The 19,304-nt window shown below is 41.6% G+C and overlaps 1 protein-coding gene across 2 annotated transcripts; it reads right to left on the bottom strand.

Annotated features, from left to right (window-relative positions):
- Positions 1-1,819: 1,819 nt before the first annotated feature.
- On the bottom strand, positions 1,820-18,089 carry LOC108124763 (uncharacterized). Of its 2 annotated transcripts, none has more exons than XM_017240607.3 (2): positions 17,994-18,089; positions 1,820-8,703 (listed from the first exon to the last, which is right to left on the bottom strand). In XM_017240607.3, the coding sequence occupies exon 2, from the start codon at positions 8,687-8,689 to the stop codon at positions 4,652-4,654; it is 4,038 nt and encodes a 1,345-aa protein (XP_017096096.2). In that variant the 5' UTR covers positions 8,690-8,703; positions 17,994-18,089; the 3' UTR covers positions 1,820-4,651. The 2 variants fall into 2 exon arrangements, with proteins under 2 accessions (XP_017096096.2, XP_017096095.2); XM_017240606.3 differs by lacking the exon at positions 17,994-18,089 and adding an exon at positions 10,949-11,094.
- Between the last annotated feature and the right edge of the window lie 1,215 nt (positions 18,090-19,304).

Raw genomic sequence — 19,304 nt, 5'->3', positions numbered from 1 at the left:
AATACTCACCCGAAAACTATATTGGCCACATTTTTGCCCTCTTTTGGCTTGGAAATGTGAACAAGTTTTGCCTCCTTTTTCTTTTATTTTTTTGATTGAACAACAGGAAGTGGCAGGATAAGGGAACTATAATACGGAGCTGTCAGGAACACGCGCCGGGCACACATCTCCTGTTCCCCCCGATCGAAATCGGAATCGGAATTGATTTCGTCGCATTCTTTACAAAAATTATTGATAAGACTTTTTCGCAGAAGGCATTGTTGGTGGCCATTACGGGGAATGGATGAGAGTCTCATGTAATACAAATATTGACATACTTTGATTTCGCAAAGGCTCAGGGTAGCAACAAGCCAAAGGATCTAGAGAGGTCCTTTTTGGTGGAGGGTTGCTGGCAAAACTAAAAGCAAATGTCAAAACTCGGAAAAGTTGAAATTTTCCTCATGCTGGCCGCGAAGGAGGGAGGGGGCAGGATAGTCGGCAGGACGTCTCAAGGGTCGCACACAATCAGCTTAGACAGGTCCTGGAACTTTTGAAAAGGAATGAATCACGGGGCGAGCTAAGTACTTTTTTTTAGCTCGAGATGATGACACCACTTGTGCCCGAAGTGATGCGGAATTTGTTCCAACTTTTCACATATCCTTTGCATATTCTTGTCCCTTTACCCATTCATCAAATGCATTTGAAAATTTATTTATATGTATTTGTATATATATTTAATATAATCAATTTAAAACACATACAATTTTTGATAAATGCTCACTTACAATGAAATGAAAAATGTTTTTGGTTTTGTCCACCATTTTGATTCTCTGCTCTTTCACATTTTACACAATAATATATAAATTATTTTTTTTATAGTTTTGTGTTTGTTTTTCATTTTGTTTCACACATAGTTTTTAATTATTAACAAAGTAAAATTGTTTAATTATATATGTAATATGTATATATAAGTGTATATATCTTTTACATTTGCCAATTGCTAAATAAATGGGTTTTTGTTTTTGCATTTATATTTAATTTAAATTTAATTTTGTTTTGATTTTTTGCTCGTGGCTTTTGATTTTGCGCTCATTCACGTCTTTGCGTTGCTTTCTCCTTTTCATTAATCATCAACTTTCCTTTGTTCCAATTTCAACATTAATTAAATTAATAATTTACCAATTTGTTTGCTTAAGTACAACTAAAACTAAAATATTTAAGAGTGTCATTTTTTGTTTTCATTTTGTATCTTAATTCTAATAAAATTGTGTTTTTGATTTTGTTTTTTCTTTTTCGCTGGAGGACCTTAACAAATTTTTCATCTGAGGTCGTACAAAATTTTGATTTACGCTCAAGGTACGTTGCAAGTTTTTATTTTTTGTGTATAATTTATTTAGCTTTATACTTATAGAAAACATATTCATATAATTCTTTTGATTTGTGCGCTCTCTCGTATGTGAGGGTAGTTGCAGTTTGCAATTTGCAATTTGAACCGAAAATGGCAATTTGAAACGAAATAAAATTAATGGAAAACCATTGCCGAAAAACCCGAGCCCAAAATAAAGTCAAGAATTTGCATGGACATTTTTGCTACGGGGGTAGCAACTAAATCACCCTTGGCGAATATATAATTTTTTCTTTCTTTTCTTCTCGTTTCATTTTTCATAAATTGCAATTTTTCCAGTACACTTTTAAACATGCAAATATAATGGCAGGACGAGCACCCTGAAATCGGGGTGGCTCCAGTTCAGTCCTTGCCACCAAATAGCGCCCTAAAAATGTTTTTCGCCAAACGAACATTTTTCGAAAATTGCCATAAAAATTCAATGGGCAGGCTGGCATTATCAAGGAAAAATTGGGAAAAATATTTATGAAATTTGCCTACCATCCCTCTGGTCAGATCCGAGGAGGGGTTGGTTTCTCGAGTCAAATCTTTAATTGCAGCGCCGTTGGGCGGAAAAGGATCGAATGTCGTGGCCGTAATCAATGAGATGAAATTTGCATGGACACGTGACAAATAATTAACTGCCAGAAACGTTAGGAATTCAGTGTCCCCGAGGGGCGGAGGAGGGTGGAGTGTCCTTTGATCAATAGCCATGGCAACTGAAAATTTATGCTTGTATCGATTTTGATTCCACACAGACATCGACTCTTATAAGTAGTTTTTTTTTTAGAACTCCATACAAATGCAGCTGCTCCCGGGGCTTGACCCTCACATGCTGTCCATGCTGGGTTTTTGTTATCGCATTTTTTTTCTCTTTTTTGTTCAGCGGGATACAAATACACAAATGAATGCATATATTGATGTATTTTTTAATGCAAACACACTAATCAGAGGGGGTTGGTCAGATGAGTAGTCGGTCGGTCGGTCCCAAGACCGGAAACAGTTTCACTTATTATGTTTGGTTTTTATTTTTTATGAGGGTGCTGCTTTCGGATATTCGAGTAAGAGTATTAAAAAAATGAAAATCGGAGGGGCAGCTGCATAGGAGTATTTTCTTTTTTAAACCCCAAGAAGTAGATATGCCCTTGAGCCATTGTTGACAAATTGAATTAAATGACAATTTAATAATTGAAGTAGCCAAGGCGTCGGACCAGCATCTCACACCCCGAAGAAATGAAGACCCCTATGGGAATTTATCCAAAAAATAAAAAAAAACAAAGGAAAACGAATATGTTTTCCCCTATCGCTGGAAAATTCTCAGCCAATAAGTCACGCTTCCAGATTTTTAAAAAACTCATTCCAGATTTCAGGGCTTGAGTCTGGCACACTTCAAAATAATAGCATTATTTAATAGCAAAAAATGAAAAAAACTCAACTTAAGTAAAATGACATTTATTTAGTACATATGTGTATAATATATACATATATAAAATAATATAATAATATATAAAAACTATAAAATAAATGGATTACAAAATTAAATTACAAACTATTGTTTTGGTTTAAATTCAAATTTATATATTTTTTGTTGCTTGGAGTGGCGGCGGGAAATTTGCTAAAAGGCACGCAGCATTTTAAAAAACACACGTTTTTAAAAAAGGAATATTTCAAATATAGCAAATTCGCCTTCGCCGCCTCCCCGTTTATTTTTTAGATTCCTCAAATCACGTTTTTGGGTAACTTTTCTCACAGAAGAACAAATTCCTTAAATACTAAAAAATAATCAGCGAGAATCACCACCCAGAACGGATGACTTGAGGGATTTTTTGGCTTCGGGTTTTGATCTTTATAACTATTTTATATTTCTATAAGATTGACTAGATTGTTTGTTTCTCGTTTAAACGACTAGTTTCTGTCTGGGGAATGTTTCAACTTAAAATAATGAATTAAATCATAGGAAATGCATATAAGAAGTACCAATAAAGTATAATCTGTAATTCTATTTTGAGGTAAAGTTACTACAAAAAATCTTATTTATCTTTTCGGGTTTCTGCTGCAAGTTCTAAGGATTATTTCTCTTTATAAATTCTTTTCATTTAAATTATTGTTTTCAAGTCCGTCTGAGGTAGCATTTTTGTTATATATTCTTTTTAAACCGTTCATAATAGTTTATATTTAATTTATTACATTAGTGGTTTATTTGATTTATTAGTTTAAATACGTTTTGTATAAAAAAGTACTAATGTTCATTGTACTTTTGCCCTGAGTTGGTTAAGTTCTTACTTTAAAATTTCTGGCGCTAGTTACTCTTCTATGTAATTCTGAAAATCTGATACATCCTGGAGTTATCTTTAACAACATTTCTATATACACGTTGTGCGTTTTGATTTTTCTGATGACTTTACTTTCGGATATAACTCAGTGTCGAATCGGACTAATTTTGAGAGTAAGAAAGAGTTGCTTTTTGATAAACCCGGTGTCTGTTCTCTATCAGAATATCCTAAGAATTTAATTTTGATTTTGAGCAATTTATTTTTTTGTGCTGAAGCCTTCCGTTGTACCGCCAACATATCTGTGTATATCCTTAGGGATATACATCATTCAGCCCTAACCTAAGCACGACACGACGCCATATCTAGATGAGAAATGTATAAAGTTAATTTTGATTTTAAGCTTCTACTACGATATATATATTCCGACTATATATGGGATATATAGTGAATCCTATTCCTGCCACCCTTATCCATGTATGTACGTATTTAGATTCTTCTGCTCATCGACACGTTCTCCACTCTTCTCTCATTCTTCGATAAACTACTATTACGCATAGGAACTTTGATAGTTAATCACTAGAGATATATGTATGTTATAGTTTGCGGTATGTTATGCTTGTGCTATTTGTCATTCATCTATCAAAATATATATATATATTTATGTTATATAGTATTTTGATCGTTAGCACAGTGCTGCCAGCTGAAACGGACTTGTTATTGTGGAGTTATAGGCTATAGATCGGATCAGTGCCATGTTGGACATGGTGCACCATTCGGGCTTAGAGATTGATCGATTGTATGTTATATGGTTCTTGTATATATTTATCTTTAATTTATGAGCTCAACTAATATGCGCACTCAGTCTTTGTAGTTCCACTATTTTGTCTTGTTCGTGTTCCTAAAATTTACCTTGAAGTTTGAATGGGATTCTCTTAAAGTTCCTAGGGGAATCCTTGAAATCTGTTTCTATGGTTTATGACTTACGCTGGCAACACTGCACCTGTTGCACCTGGACTTATGCAGGTGTGAGCCGGAAGCTGAGCGTGGCGGATTCGGAGGCCCTCACCCGGACTGGCAGGTACACCAGAGCAGGAGCAAACTGGAGCTCCGAATCGGCATCGGCGGGTTGCAGGTGGAAGGCCTGCATCTGGTAGGACTCCTCCGAGCGTTCCGGTTGCGCGTAGCTGGCCGGCTTGCCGCTGCCGTTGGCCAGCTCGCCACAGCCCTCGAAGGGCGACGTGGCAGCAGAACGGTGGCCCACTCCATTAGGAGTGGTTGGTGGCTTGGCCGGGGAACTGATCTTCGGCGAAACGGAGCAGGCTTTGGGAGGCGACGGAGGGGATGCGGTGATGGATGGCCGGGGCGATTGGGGCGCATTCTTGGGCGTGCTCAGGTTAGTGGGCTCCACAGCTACCTCCGGCTCATCGACTGGAGCTGGCGGAGCAGCCACTGGGGCGGCAGCTTTGCTGGACTTGCTGCGGGACTTTCCTTGGCTTCTGGGCGGTGGAGCTTGTACAGGTGGCATCTCCACAGGCGGCATCTCCACGTTCTCGCCTCCATTGTTTAGCAGGGCATGGGAACGCTCGTGGATGAACAGGAAAGCGTAGTACGGCGTGGTAAAGGGGCACAGGGAGCACTGGTACTCCTTGAATCTTCCCGCGGCCTGATCGCCAAACATTCCCGGCAAGGGAAGCGGTGGCATCTTGGGGAGCTGTTGCTGTTGCTGTTGCATTTGTCCAAAAAGATGTTGGGCATTGAGGTTCTGCAGAGCCTGGGCCAGATTAGGGGCCGGGTTTCCAGCTCCTGCTCCCGCTCCCGGGTTGACTCCGTTGCCGTTGGGAATCTTGAGTGTGGGACTGTTGGGCTTGCTGCGGTTGGAGGGCCCGGTGGGTTCCAGTTCCCGAAGTCTCTCCACACCCGCTGATCCGTGCTCGTTCATCAGATGCGAACGCAGCCACTTGAAGCTCCGGAACTGCCGGGAACAGAGCGGACAAACTTCATTGTTGGAGCTCGACGAGTTGGTGGAACCGCCGCCGCCCTCCACTGTCGTGGGAGAGATATTCATTTGCTCCGGATCCTGGTTCTGCTGAGCAGCTGCCGCTGCTGCTGCCGCCGCCGCCGCTGCCTCGAGCTTGACCCCGTTTTGACCTCGTGGCTGGGGTAGAGGCGAGCCCTCCTCGATGATGCCGTGGGTGTTGTGCTTGTGCACCCGCAGGAAGTACTTGCTGCAGAGCTCCTTGTTGCAAATGTTGCACACCACGCCCCCGATCTGGGCTCCGTTCTCGATCTCGATGCCGTGCATCCGCTGCATGTGGGTCTTCATGAAGTATTTGTTGCACAGCTCCTTGTTGCAGATCTCGCAGTAGCTGCTGGTGGGCGTCATCGTGTAAGCCGGCCGGTTACCCGGCGGGGCAGCTGGATTGGCTCCACCGCCCGCCGGCCCGGGGATGACGGGGCGCTCTGGAGTGAAGAAGCCCTCGCGCAGGGTGGGACTGCCGTTGAGGCCACCACTACGACCTCCCATGTGGACCTCGGCGATATGTTGCTTGAATTCCTGGGCCGTGGAAAAGTCTCTGTCACACTGCTGGCAACGGAGATCCCCGCCACCAGGTGACGATCTGGCTATAGTTCCGGGCGGAGTCTGGGAATTAGCCTGATGGTAAAGTGAGGATAGAGGATGGGGTGCCTGCTGCTGCGGTTGCTGCTGATCCGGCAAGGGAATGGGAATGGGCATCTGCATAGGCAACTGCATCTGGCCCGCGTGTTCGGTCATCAGGTGAGCCCTTAGAGCGTATTGGTTCTCCAGCTCCCGGCCGCACAAATGACATGGCAGTGGTCTCTTCCCGTTGATGTCGTTCAGTTGCTGCAACATGGACTGCAGCTTCTGGAGGTTCTGCAGACCCATCACCGATCCGTTTATCTTCTCCTCGTCGTAGCTTTCTGTGGGTGTGGCATCCTGCTCCAGTTTTATGCGCTTCCTGGGCTGATCTTGATCGGCTTCTGGTTCTGGTTCAGGTTCGGCTTCCGCCTCGCCCTCCTGCTGTTGATCCAGCGAGGCAGCCGCCGCCTTGGCCAGCATTAGGTTCAGGGGCATGAAGGGCCAGGCGCTCATCGGGGTTTCCTCCTTGGCTCCGGCCTGGGGCGTTACCTCCTCTGGCGGCACAAATACTCCGTGGCGTTTCCACTTGTGGGTGCGCAGGAAGTACCTGTTAGCGTACTCCCGGTGGCACAGTTCGCAGTAGAACTCCGGGAACTGGACGCCCAATCGACGCAGCTTCTCGGCACTAAGGTTGGCTTCCTTGGCCTGCTGATGTAGATGGCTTGGTAGCTTTTTCGGAGGTGGCACAAAGCTCAGCTCCTCCTGCTCCAGACTGAAGTCCTCCCGGAATCCCTCCGGCAATTGATAGGGCTTGGCCGGCTCTGCTTCCTGGTGCATCTCTTGTTTAATTGCCTGCTCAGTGGGACTTTCTCGCCGGGACTGGTTCTGCGATGTTGGTGAGTCCTGGTTGGCAGGCAAGGAATCGTGTTGCTTGGCCCGATGCCGGCGCATGGCGAAGACGTTGGTGAAGCGCTTGGAGCAGATGTCACAATGTACTGAGGCCACTGGAGTTCCAGGGGCAGCTCCTCCAGGCCCCACAGAGCCTGGTCCTGCTCCAGCAAGATCCGGCTTGACGGGCTGAGCCTCCCGTTGCAACTGAAACATCTGACTCATCGAACTCAGGCCGGGATTGGGGCCACCGCTGTTGTTGTTGTTTGTACTGTTGGTATTGTTGTTGTTGTGGTGGCTGGAAGAGTTGGACCCTGGAGCAGACTCGCCCACGGGATCGAAGATGCCGTGCTTGTTGGCCTTGTGCGTCTTGAGGAAGTACTTGTTGCAGAACTCCTTGTTGCACAGCTCGCAGTAGGCCTCGGGATTGAAGATGCGTAGAGGGGGGCGATTCAGGCCGTCGACTCCGGGGAAACCGGACATGCCCAGAAGCGGCAAGTATCCTGCAGGACCCAAGGCGGCCTCGGGCGGAAATGGAAATGCCGGAGGCAGGGCAGGTCCATGCGGATGGTGCATGGCCTGAAACCAGGCATTCTCCTGGTCCCTGTTCTCCTGATCCTTGCCATGGCCATTGGTTATGTCCTGGGACAGTTGGTGCTGCTGGTGGAGGTGCTGCTGCTGTTGCTGGTGCTGCAGTTGCTGTTGCAGATGTAACTGGAGCTGATCCTGCGCACTGGGACTCTCCGAGCGCTCCAGCTTCACCTTGATAGAAGCCAGGAAGTCGGCTGGATCCTGATTGCCAGAACCTTGCTCCTCCCTGTGATCCTGCAGCATGTGCAGGCTCAGCTTGAATTCGGTTTCAAAGTTCTCGCCACACTGCTTGCAAAATGTTTGGTAGGGATTTTCGCGCTGCTTGCCGGGCGACATGGTCGATGATATGTTGGCTTCTGTTTCCGGTTGGTTTGGATCGTCCTCCATCTCCTCCTGCTGCTGCTTCTGCTGCTGCAACAGCTCGAAGGTCTCCTTCAACTGCTCTATGGACTTGGGCAGAAACATCTTGGAGAGCTTTTCCTCGTAGTCCACCTTGGGCTTCTCCACTTCGTTGATCTCGCCACTCAGATTCAGGGCCTCCAGCCGACTGGGATTGTGTTGCTTGCGTCGCTTCTTGGCCGCATCGCTGAGTGCCTCAAGGAGTTGAAATTGCATGGCTGCCGCCATGGTGGCCATGTCGGCACTCTGTCCATTTTCCGTCTCCATTTCAGACTCCCTCTCCTTCTCCTCCGAGTTCTCCTCCGAGTCGTTTGTGCCGCTTCCCGCTGCTTTTGGCTCCAGATCCAGTTCGGTATGTCTTTCCACTCCCACTTCCACTCCCGCTCCTGTTGCTCCTGCTGTTGCTCCTGGGGCTTCATGTGTGCTGTTGCTGTTATTGTTATTACTATTATTGTTGCTGCTGCTGTTGTTGGTTCCGCGATTCGTGTTCAGTGTCGATGAGTTGGAGACGTCCGAGAGAGCAGTGTCCTCGCTGCTCAGATCTGGCGGTGGGGTGGCATATATGGATGCAGCCATTTTGGATGATATTACTAGAAGGGGGCGACAAAAAAAAAAACACTCATTGTAGTCGAGAACTTTTTAATTGAAGTCGAAGCCATTTCAGCGGGATAAGGGCATTCTATATGCATGTATGTACATATATTGTTTATTTATATCAAAGTTTTGTGGTTAGAGATTGGGGGAATACATAAATGAATATATAGGGAAAAAAGTACTTTAAATGATAAAGAATGCTAGAGAGAAAATATAAAGAACCCTAAGCCCTAATACTTCTCATTCTTCTCCTCTTTTTCAATAGACTATCCCTAAGATTTGCTTCTTAAATCCTATTTGAACCGAAAAAGCCGCATATTTGACCAAAGATTCCATTCAATTTTAGTTTTGTCCCACAACCTACATACATAAATGCCACTCAAATATTTCTTGTGCTCCTAAGGAAAAATAAGAAAAATAGAAATAGAAATAAATATATATATTGTAAGCCTCTGGCATACACACGTAGAATATTTGTGTCTAATTTCCGTATGCGCTTAATTTCATTTTTTTTTGCTTCTTCTTTCATTCCTTAGCCTCCATCATCATTATTTCCAACAGGCCCACCCACCCAACAGCACCCAGGACCCCCAGTCCCCATCCTTGTGGCTACACTTTTTCATTTTTGTGCAAATTCTATGAAAAATTTTTCCATTATATACACAAATACATACGCATCGTGAATACTTTATACATATATAGGGGAAAGGAAACTTTTCTTTTTTTTTTTCTGTTTGTTTACTATGCGCCCCAGCTGCCACCCACTAACACATATACGCCCCCACAAACACACACACACACCCACACAACCCCATTGTGGCGCACACGAAAATTTATACAAAGTCATCCGATTTAAGGAATACAAATTTTGCTTATTTTCTTGTGTGTGTGTGTGGGTGGCGCACATAGAAAACTTTTTGCGCCTCAAACACACACACACACACTTATACACTAACATACAATATCCTGGCAGTCCTTCTTAGGCTCCCCTTTTGGCTCCCCAACTCACCATCACTTGAGCCGAGCATAAAACTTATAAAAATTTTCTTCAACATGACTTGGTAAAATAAATTTGATTCTCAAGAAACAAGCAAAAAGGAGCAAAAAGGACGAAAGGCGACTGGCAGGGGAAAAATGCCAAGGAGGCCGAATAAAGCCAAGGGCGAGAGGGGGAACCAGGCAGGATGGGTGGGTGGATGGATAGTAAAGAAAAGTGAGAAGGGGGATAGGAAAAATTTTTCGAAATAAACCGAAAATTTCTTTTTCCTATTTGAGCAAAAGGCCAAAAAGGAGAGAGAGTTTCGAAGGAGGCAGGGGGGCACAGGACTTACTGAGAAGGCGGAGGGGATGGGCGGAGGAGATTGGCGGTGGAAGGAAGGAAGAGGAACTTGAGGAAGAGGAAAAATCAAAAGAAAGAAAAGAAAAATATTCTCAACTATGCTGCAAACATAAATTAAGTTTCCATGGTTGGAAATTGGTTCTCTTGCTGCTCTTGTCCTTGTTGTATTTGTAGTTGTTATTCTTGTTGTTGACTTTGCTTTTATACAATTTTAGCAGGACCTCTCCTTTAACCCCCACACACACACATTCACCCCCTCTATACCCCACAACATGAAAGCCCCCGACTCCTTGTGCCTGGTACTTTGAGGAGTTAAACAAAAATGCCTGCCAGGATGTGCGCATTTCTCTTCAGTATCTTTGTGTGTGTTCTTATATACATATATACATCTTATAAGGAATGGGCCTTGTGTTGCCTGTATTTTGGTTGGGATTTTTATAAAGCCTAAGGTAGTTTGATGTTATTTTATTTGATTTTTTTCGCCTGCCTGCCTGCCAGCCAGGAAGATGCCCAAGAAAAATTTTGGAAATGAAAATGCCAACAGAGTGTAAACAAAACCATGTACTCCTTCAAGGACTACACTATACTGCATACATATACAAATATATGTATATGTTAAGAAGGGCATACATGTGGGTTTTTGAGGCTCCTGAAGAGATGCGGCTAATTTGGCAAGCCAACATATCAAAGATGTGTTGGGGGAAGGAGTCTCAAGTCCTGAGCCCTGACCCTGGGCTAGGGAAACCAATAACCCAAAATTGGTTCTGGCTTAGGTATGTCCTTATTTTTTCGGAGTGAATAGACTAAGATTTGATTGAATTTATAAAAGAATAGAAGGATGTCAAAGAAGACAAAGGATATTTGTTTAAAAATATTTAATAATATTTTTTAAATCCACCTACACATTAAATAAACTTATTTTTTATTTTAAGTGATCCTTAAATATTTTTTCTTGTGATCTCTTTATCAGCTTCACTTGTTTTCACTTTCACTGAACTCCTTTTAAAATCATTTCTAAGATCAGTGATCACTTGGTTATATTCCCGTTACGTAAGTCACTTTGCGCAGGCGCATTTCCGTTTCCGGTAAACGATTTCGCTTCTCTGTCTCTTTTTTGGCGTGTGTCGGGATCGTGTCCTGCCAAGTGGCTAGCTCGTTGTCAACTGATTGTGAGCTACAAAAAATATCAACTATCAATTGCCAGTTGCCGGTTGAAAATCAAAACAGCAAATAGCTATGATACTAAAATCACAACGGCACACACACTCACACACATACACCCATAACCCTAACCCTCCATATCGTTTAATAGTTTTTCCATAGACACACTCACGCACACCAACTCACATATGAGGAAAGCCCCTACCCATATCAGGGAAAAACCTCAATAAAACACCCCAAAATATCAAAAATCATAGAATTTCCCTTAAAAAAAATCCACACAACTACAACTGAGCAACGCTGCCCGGAAAACCATTATTGCTCCGCCCCTTTTTTCCTCCTCTCTTTTATTTTTTTTGTTTCATTTTTTCCGTTTTTGAAATTTTCACTAACCACCATACCCAAAAGAAAGAAAAGCGGGACAGAGATATGGGAACGAGCAACAATCGCGCAACTTGAAATGTTTTTCCAAACTGTTTTTCTTGCTGTTTTTCCTGGTGTTGTCGTGCCAATTTATCATTGTTCGATAGGTTTTTCAATTTGTTTTTCCTACTGCAGTAGTTCGTGTGCCAGCCACGTTGTTATTGGTGTGTTTTTCTTCCATCAACCGTTGTATCTTTTTGTTATTCTAATTTATTCACTTCCATAAAGAAAACCTCCAAGGGCTTGCCATTTCGATTCGGTGTCTTTGAAGTTTCGAACTTCTTGACTTTTGTAGTTTAGAACCTAACGAGTTCATAGGTATATTTTTGTTGGCACGGGCTTGAGGGTTGATTGGCTAATTGCAGGGTATCTGCGGTTAACGAGGTGATCTAAATGCTTAAATCCAGGTAACAGGACACTCTTTTTTTGGCAATGTCATTGTCGGGGTATCTTTTCAAAGGGGATTTTGGGTTTGTCCCTTAATGAGATGATTAGTTTGTCTTATGGAGATTTAAAGAAGTATTGGTAATGTGGTTTAAGGTTTTATTACCTCATATTCCTAGTTCTTCCTAGTTTCTAATTTTATTACCTATTCGATTCCTAGTTAATTCTACCGATTATGTTGAATATATATATATGAGCATATCATAGTAAGTTCTATAAAAAATACGGTTCAATACAAGAGTTCCCTTTTGGAAGAAAAAAAGGAAAATTTTTAAGATATTAATTAATATTCAAGTAGGAAAAGATCTTCTTAATAAGAAGTAATGAATAGGGTTAGTTTTTTTATACAAATTATTCATAATATCTTAACAGTTTTCTAGATTTTATAAATTTGGCATACTAACTAAGTAATTAATGTTATTACTTTCATATATAAGTAACAATTTCCTACAGAAATCTTTCTTTCATTACTCTAGAATATAAGAAACATAATTTAATTGAATTATTTGATTGCAGCTATTGAATATTATCCATGCCCGTCAATGTCCTGCCATTTCCCGAGAGGATTTGGATTTGCTTCACTGCACAACTTCGCCAAATAAATAACTCCATAAATCTGAGTCAAAAATTCGCCCCCAGAGACGCGTCAGCCTAATGTTTGCCTTTCTCAGATTGACGGATTGACTTTGCAAGGATATTCGTACTACAGACGTTCGAATGCAAGTGCATGTGTATGTGTTTTTGGGAGTGAGAGGTGGTCAACCTTGGTCACCCCTTTTTCCTACAGTCGGCCCCCTTTCGCCAATTCGCTACTCGGCATTCAACACACATCAGAGGCCGAAAAAGTGAAAGTGACTTGGCCAGGTTTTGCCTTGCCTTTCAGGACATGCGCCTGCGCATACTCTGTGCTCCGAGGACTCTCGGGACATGTGTGTGAGGATGTTATATAAGTGTGCGTGTGTGTTTTTGGCTTGAAAATCGCCGGTTGAACGAACCAGGCTAGCAAAATAGTCCAACAGCAACAGCCGGAGCGCGGCAGTTGGCGACTCATTGGTCGGGAGCTCGGTCTCGAATCGAATCGGATCGGATTCGGGAGTCTATCGCTCCCACTCCTCACATATGGAGTCCCCTCTCATGTTTCGAGCACTATTTTGACCTGGTCGCAGTGGCAGTGGTCGTGGTCAAGGTTTTCCCATTGACTTTCACTCTCACTAATGTCGGCACTTGTCCACTGTGACGTTGCTGTTGCTCTTGCCATTGCCGTTGCCGGCACTTTCACTTTCACTTTCTCTCAGCTCGACTCGACTCGATTCACTCGCACGCACGCATCTCCCCACTAGAAACAACAAAAAAAAAATAAATAGGGACTCCCCATTATATGTAGGCGCGTGTCCTTGGGCAGGAGATGGGTGGGAGGTAAGTAAACAAAATGGTTAAGACAAGGTCCTTTTTGAAACTTCTTCTAATTCTGATTATTTTATACATTTTTACCACTTTTTTTAACCAATAAATAAGGGTGCTCTGGGCTAACTATATTTACCTCCCAACTAAAATAATAATTATGAAATTTAAATTCGAACCGAGGCCAGCCTTAAAATTACACCCTCGTGGTGACGAACTGTCGGTTATGATTAATACGCCCCTGCCGTCCCATATGCCACACTTGCATACTAAAAACGCAGGACACCCCTTGACAGGACAGCTCCGCCCCCGCCCTCAGCGAACATGGAATGCAATTAATATTTCTGACTAAAATCAATTTGAAATTATGCGTAGACTCAAAAATGAAAATGGGTTTGGAAATAATGGGAAAACCACCCTCAACATTGGGAGTAATGATCTTTGCTGGTTTTTTGCTGGAGTGTTTAGGGGAAGGAAAAGGGGGACTGGTTTTCCGTGAAAATGCGTGACAAATTGCTTTATTAGAGTTACGTGAGAGTGTCCTTAATAGGATACTGGACACCAGAATCTCAAGATGTACTATTGGAAGATGTTATCTGTATCTAATTATATTATAAACAGGTTCTTATAAACTTTCCATTAATAACCTATTAGTATAAGCTATAAAAAAAAAACCACCCACTTTCTGTAGAATTATTAGTTAAGTAGTCCCCTAAAAAGTTACAAGCCCATAATTAACTAGAAACAATTCCCTTGAATTTACCTAATTTCTCATGTTTTGCTGGAAAAATTCACAGCCCAAGGAAAAAAACATTTCCAGTTTGTATATAGTCCTTGCTCATTAGGAAGAAATCTCATTAGAAACCCATGAACGCGCTCGGAAAACAACACAACCATACTGGAAAGGGCAGGAAAGTCCTTTAATGAGAACATCGAAGGAATAAAAATCGCTGCTTTGATATTTTTTTCCATCATTTTCACTTTCAGATCTTCAAGGCGCATGGGCTATGAAGTGAAAAGTTAATTCGAGTTAGCACCCCCCCCCTAAAGTTCACACAGCCGTAAGCCAAAACTACATATTTCCATCTCTTTCGGGCCCTAAAATTTTTCTTTCTATCAAATAATATTTTGTACAATAAACTAAACTAGTGTGTATATGCGTTTCACCCCCTGGGCTTCTATATGTATATGTGTGTGTTTGTTTGTGTGGGTGTAAGGCATGATAAAATAAAAATACGAAAAAAATGAGGAAAATTAATAATGAAACTCAAACACACAGACAAGGACAAATGCCATGTACATAAATACATACATACAAGTAGATTCATAAGAAATAGTCAAGGGGGTTGTAATAATCATTTTTATAATATTGCAAGTGCCTTGGACCGTAAGTTTTTCTTGCCTTCTAATGAGGGATTCATTATTATCATCAGTTTTATCGCGACTTTCATCTACAACGTCATGATGAGGAACTTTTATCTGCCGGGCCAGGACTCTCTCCTACACCCAGTGCCCCAAAAAGTATGCAGCAAAATATTTTGCAAGAAATCTATCTTCAAAAAATTCCATAAATTCGAGCTGCCATCTTACACACATACCAGGGGGAGAAGTTTGCAATTTTATCTGAAAACACACTCACACACACACATCCACCCACCGAAGAATATAGTTGGGGGAGTAAAGTAAGCCCCCACCTCCAACCACCCACGCCTTCTTTTCTGGCCCCGAAGCGAGTTTATGAAACCATCAAATTATTTTCTTTTCCATTTCTGACACTCAAAAGAAACGGCAAACATACAGAAGGAAAAATGAGGAAAATCGGGTGGAGGAAGAGGACAAGGAAGTGGGTGAGGGTGAAGGGGAGTCAAGAAGAAAGGCAAGAAATGACGGGAAAAAAGGGAGAAAAAATTATTATTTTCCAGTTACACTCGGCTTGGTCTCCATGGTGGCCCTGGCACATCCTTTACATTATTTTCCTGCTGCTGCTCAAAGTTTTTGCCATGTGGCCCCCCCAGCCCAGGCCCCCTTTTGGCCCCCAAAACTTTCGCCCCGCCTCTTAACCGAAAATGCCTGCGGGTTACATTTTGCCAAGTCCTGTAAGTTTGTTAGTGTATGATTTGGGGAGTATGTGTGTGTGTTCAGCCACTTCGTCTTATTCGAGAGCACTGTGAGAAATAAAGGTTGCAAAAAAAAATTAAAATATTATACATACACCTAAGTCCAATATATACATTATAGATATTTTATGAATTACTATAAGTTAATAAAAATTTAATAAAATTTTTAATTTCATAAAATCTTAAATTTTTCTCCTTATTACTGAAATTTTTATGAGAAAATGCCTGCCAGCTCAGTCCAGTTATTGCATGTGTATGTGTGTGTGGGCTGTATATCAAAATATTTAAAAGCAAATATAATATTGGGGGAGCTAGGTGGGTGGTAGTGGATGGCCAAGCTTGGGTGGCTGTGGGTGTTTTATTAGAGTGTATGTGTAAGCCATAAGAATTCGGGCAAAAGGCGTAATAGAAAAACACTTAAGACGGAATCCCCTACAAAGCCCTCTGCGAAATATCAAAATGTAAAAAAATTATATATATACAAAAGTATAGGAGTGTATATATATATAAATATATATTAATAATGAGCCGCAGCGCCAGCGCAAAGAGAAAATGAGAAAAAATTATTCGGTTCTGTGTGTGTCTGTGTAGAATTTATTGATTTTCAGCGAATAAATATTACTGGAGGAGCACATGGCAAGTGACTTAATATCAGTCTGTTCAATATTTACAACATACACATGCAAAATGCATACATGTATTCGTATTTGTACATATATCAGATTGTATCATATATATCTGTATATTGAAATTGATTTGGCCTGCTGACGTTGCCATGATGTGTTATCGTTGAAATTTTTATATTTTTATTGTCAGTCGCAGTCGCATTAAAAATACTTAATCTCCGACGGCACAGTTATTGCCTCCACACACTGTCATAAAAAGTGGGTGGTTGCTTGGTGATCCTTTTGGGGGGATGGCGGACTGGATGGGCGCTGGGCCAGTCCGGCGCTTTAATCATGTCCATATCGAAAAATTTTACTTTATCACAACTCCGAGCCGGGCATATTATTATTATTTTCATTGTTGTTGCCAATGTCGTTGTTGTTTTACTTTTACGTTATTAGCACCCGTAAGGGGACCTCATGGCGTATACTCAATGTGTGATAAAAACCCCTGCGAGTGTGCGAGTGTGCGAGCAAGCTAATGAGACTTTTTAATAAATTGCCCCATTCTGGCCTGGCCTCGTTTTTACTACAATTTTCATTATTAATAAAACTTTATGACATCTATATCTGGAATTGTGCATTTTTGTTTCATCAAAAAAACGAAAATGAGGACGTCGAGGGCGGGACCAGAATTTATTATTCCAATTAAATTTACCAACTTTGCTCGTCACTGTCCCTGTGTGAGTGGATGTTTTTTTTTTTTGGACTGCGTCATGGCATCTATCAAAATTTCGCATTTATCATATTTTTGGGGGGTTTTTTTGATCAACTGAAAATTATCTATATAGGACACATGTTAGACACGTGATGCCCTCAAATGATTTATCAATCTGAACCTTTTTTGAGAAGATAAATGTACTGTTTTAAGAGTATCCTATAACTATTACGAATAATGTAAATTTTTAAATAAAAATCCAATAATATATACATACATACATGCTTATAGATTTTTTTGGGATATATTTTTAGGCAGGGACAGGGACATATAATTGATTATTTTAAATTCCAAAAGCAACCATTAATTTCGATTGATTGGAATCTAAAAAATGTAAATTTTGAAGCATTAAAAAGCAATAAGCAACACATTTTTAGAATATGCCAATTCAAATAAATTTTAGTTTCCTTTTTTTCCAGCCAATTGGAATTTTGTTTCGATTATCTTGTACTACAAGATAATAATAATTATCACCTACAAGACTTGTAGGTGGCCAATGCAAGCGTTTAAAGTTTAAAAGTCCGATTATATAGTCGGATTTTGGATTATCTTGCTGGGGGACTCACAATGTCTCTGGCCAGAGAGAGCATCTTTAATCCTAAGTGTAAACTTATGCGAAAATTAGCGCACTTCGAACGGAAACTCCTTGGATAAGGCATTTTTAGGCTAGTATCAAAATTATCAATTATTTGTTACTTAATTAGTTTGTTAACGTTTAAAGCACTTTATTGGTTTTGGGTTTTTCTTTATTATTTAATTATTATTTTTTAGCACAGCGTTTCTGGTTAGAAAAATACAAAATAAGCTTAGCTATCCTTGGATTGAATGTGATTGTGTTGCCACCACTTATTTGATTGTTATTGGCTTTGAAATCCTTTTGGTTTGTCACTCATTTCGAACACTTTGGACACTTTGAAGTCGGCAGATTGAGGTTGATATTTAATTTGGCTTTTTTGTTGCTTCATTGCAGTTGATACATCCTGTTGTTTTTGTTGTTGTTGTTGTTTTGGTAACTTACAGAACTTGTACAGGGCGTTACACTTATTTGAACATGCCGACAAGTCTAAAACGACGCTGTGGTAGCCACCCGCGGCTACTTCTGCACCACGTACGCGTTTTCTGTAGACTGACTCGGCTTTTCCGTTTTCCCAACTGCCAGCCTGCCAAAGGATGCAGACACCCACACACACACACACACTCTGAAGCAGATGGAGAGAGCCAAGACCTGTCGGAGAGAAACCACCCCAAAAGCCAACCCCAACCATTCAACGGTCTGTTGCTATTTTGTTTACTTCTCGATGCGGGGGCGTTCTATGGAGAATCGAAAAAAAGAAGAACAGAGAGAAAGTTGGAGAGAGTGGCTGGAGTGGAGAAGGGATGGGATAACATGTGCCACTTAATCAAAAAACATACATACATATATGTGTTTCGCGCCCAAAGTGCAAGAATATCTCATCTGAAAAATATTATTGCCTACTTTTAAGGGCACTTTTTCTTACTTATACATTTTTTTAAAAATATTTTTAAATTTATGTATGCAGCGCGGCCACTTGATGGATTCGCTCACAAACACTCTTACAAAATAAAAATCACTAATCCTACCCTCTGCTCACAGGACATGCGTATTGGATAAGTCCCCTCTATACAGAGAACTATCTTCTCGTGGCCAATTTTTTGTTGTTATTGCTAAAACAGTTTATCAACACGACCGAGTCTCTGATAAAACAATCATCGTTTATGGTGCAACACGCTTCAGCCACCGCTTCCCCCCAACGCAGCATAATTGAGATATAGTCCAGTGACCAGAACCGGGGGTGGCTAGCCAGCTCGGAGTGAAGTGGAATCGACAGCAAAAAAAAAAAAAAAATGAAATAACATAAAGGGCCTGAAGTGGTGTGGACATGTTCGGCAACCGCATGATTAGAAATCGAGTAAAGTCGATGACAAAATGTTCAGGCCGGGGACACCGCACCAATCGTGCAATGGATGGGGTGGAATGGGGTTATTCCTGGGAGGAGCCATCGAACTATGTAGGTTAAACTCAAACCCCTGAATTCAAATTTTTTGGTTAATGATTTTTCAGCTGCTTTATGACAAACAAATATCAATGCAAAGGCGTAACCTGCGTGCGGCCCGTTTAACTGCCATTCCCGCCCTGGCCTTTCACCCCAGCAACCCGGCTTAAACGGTGGTTCCCCCACGGAAAAGCGGAGCACGCGGCGGAAATGAGAGGGCATAGTTTTCGCATTTTCCTTTAAATTACAAAACAAAACTACAAAGAAGTAAGAAAAGTATTTTTCCTACTCGAAGTATTGGATATCCTAGGAAA

Source organism: Drosophila bipectinata, chromosome 3L, assembly GCF_030179905.1.
Source record: "Drosophila bipectinata strain 14024-0381.07 chromosome 3L, DbipHiC1v2, whole genome shotgun sequence".
Lineage (NCBI taxonomy): Eukaryota > Metazoa > Arthropoda > Insecta > Diptera > Drosophilidae > Drosophila > Drosophila bipectinata.
This window is presented reverse-complemented; position numbering and strand designations above follow the sequence as displayed.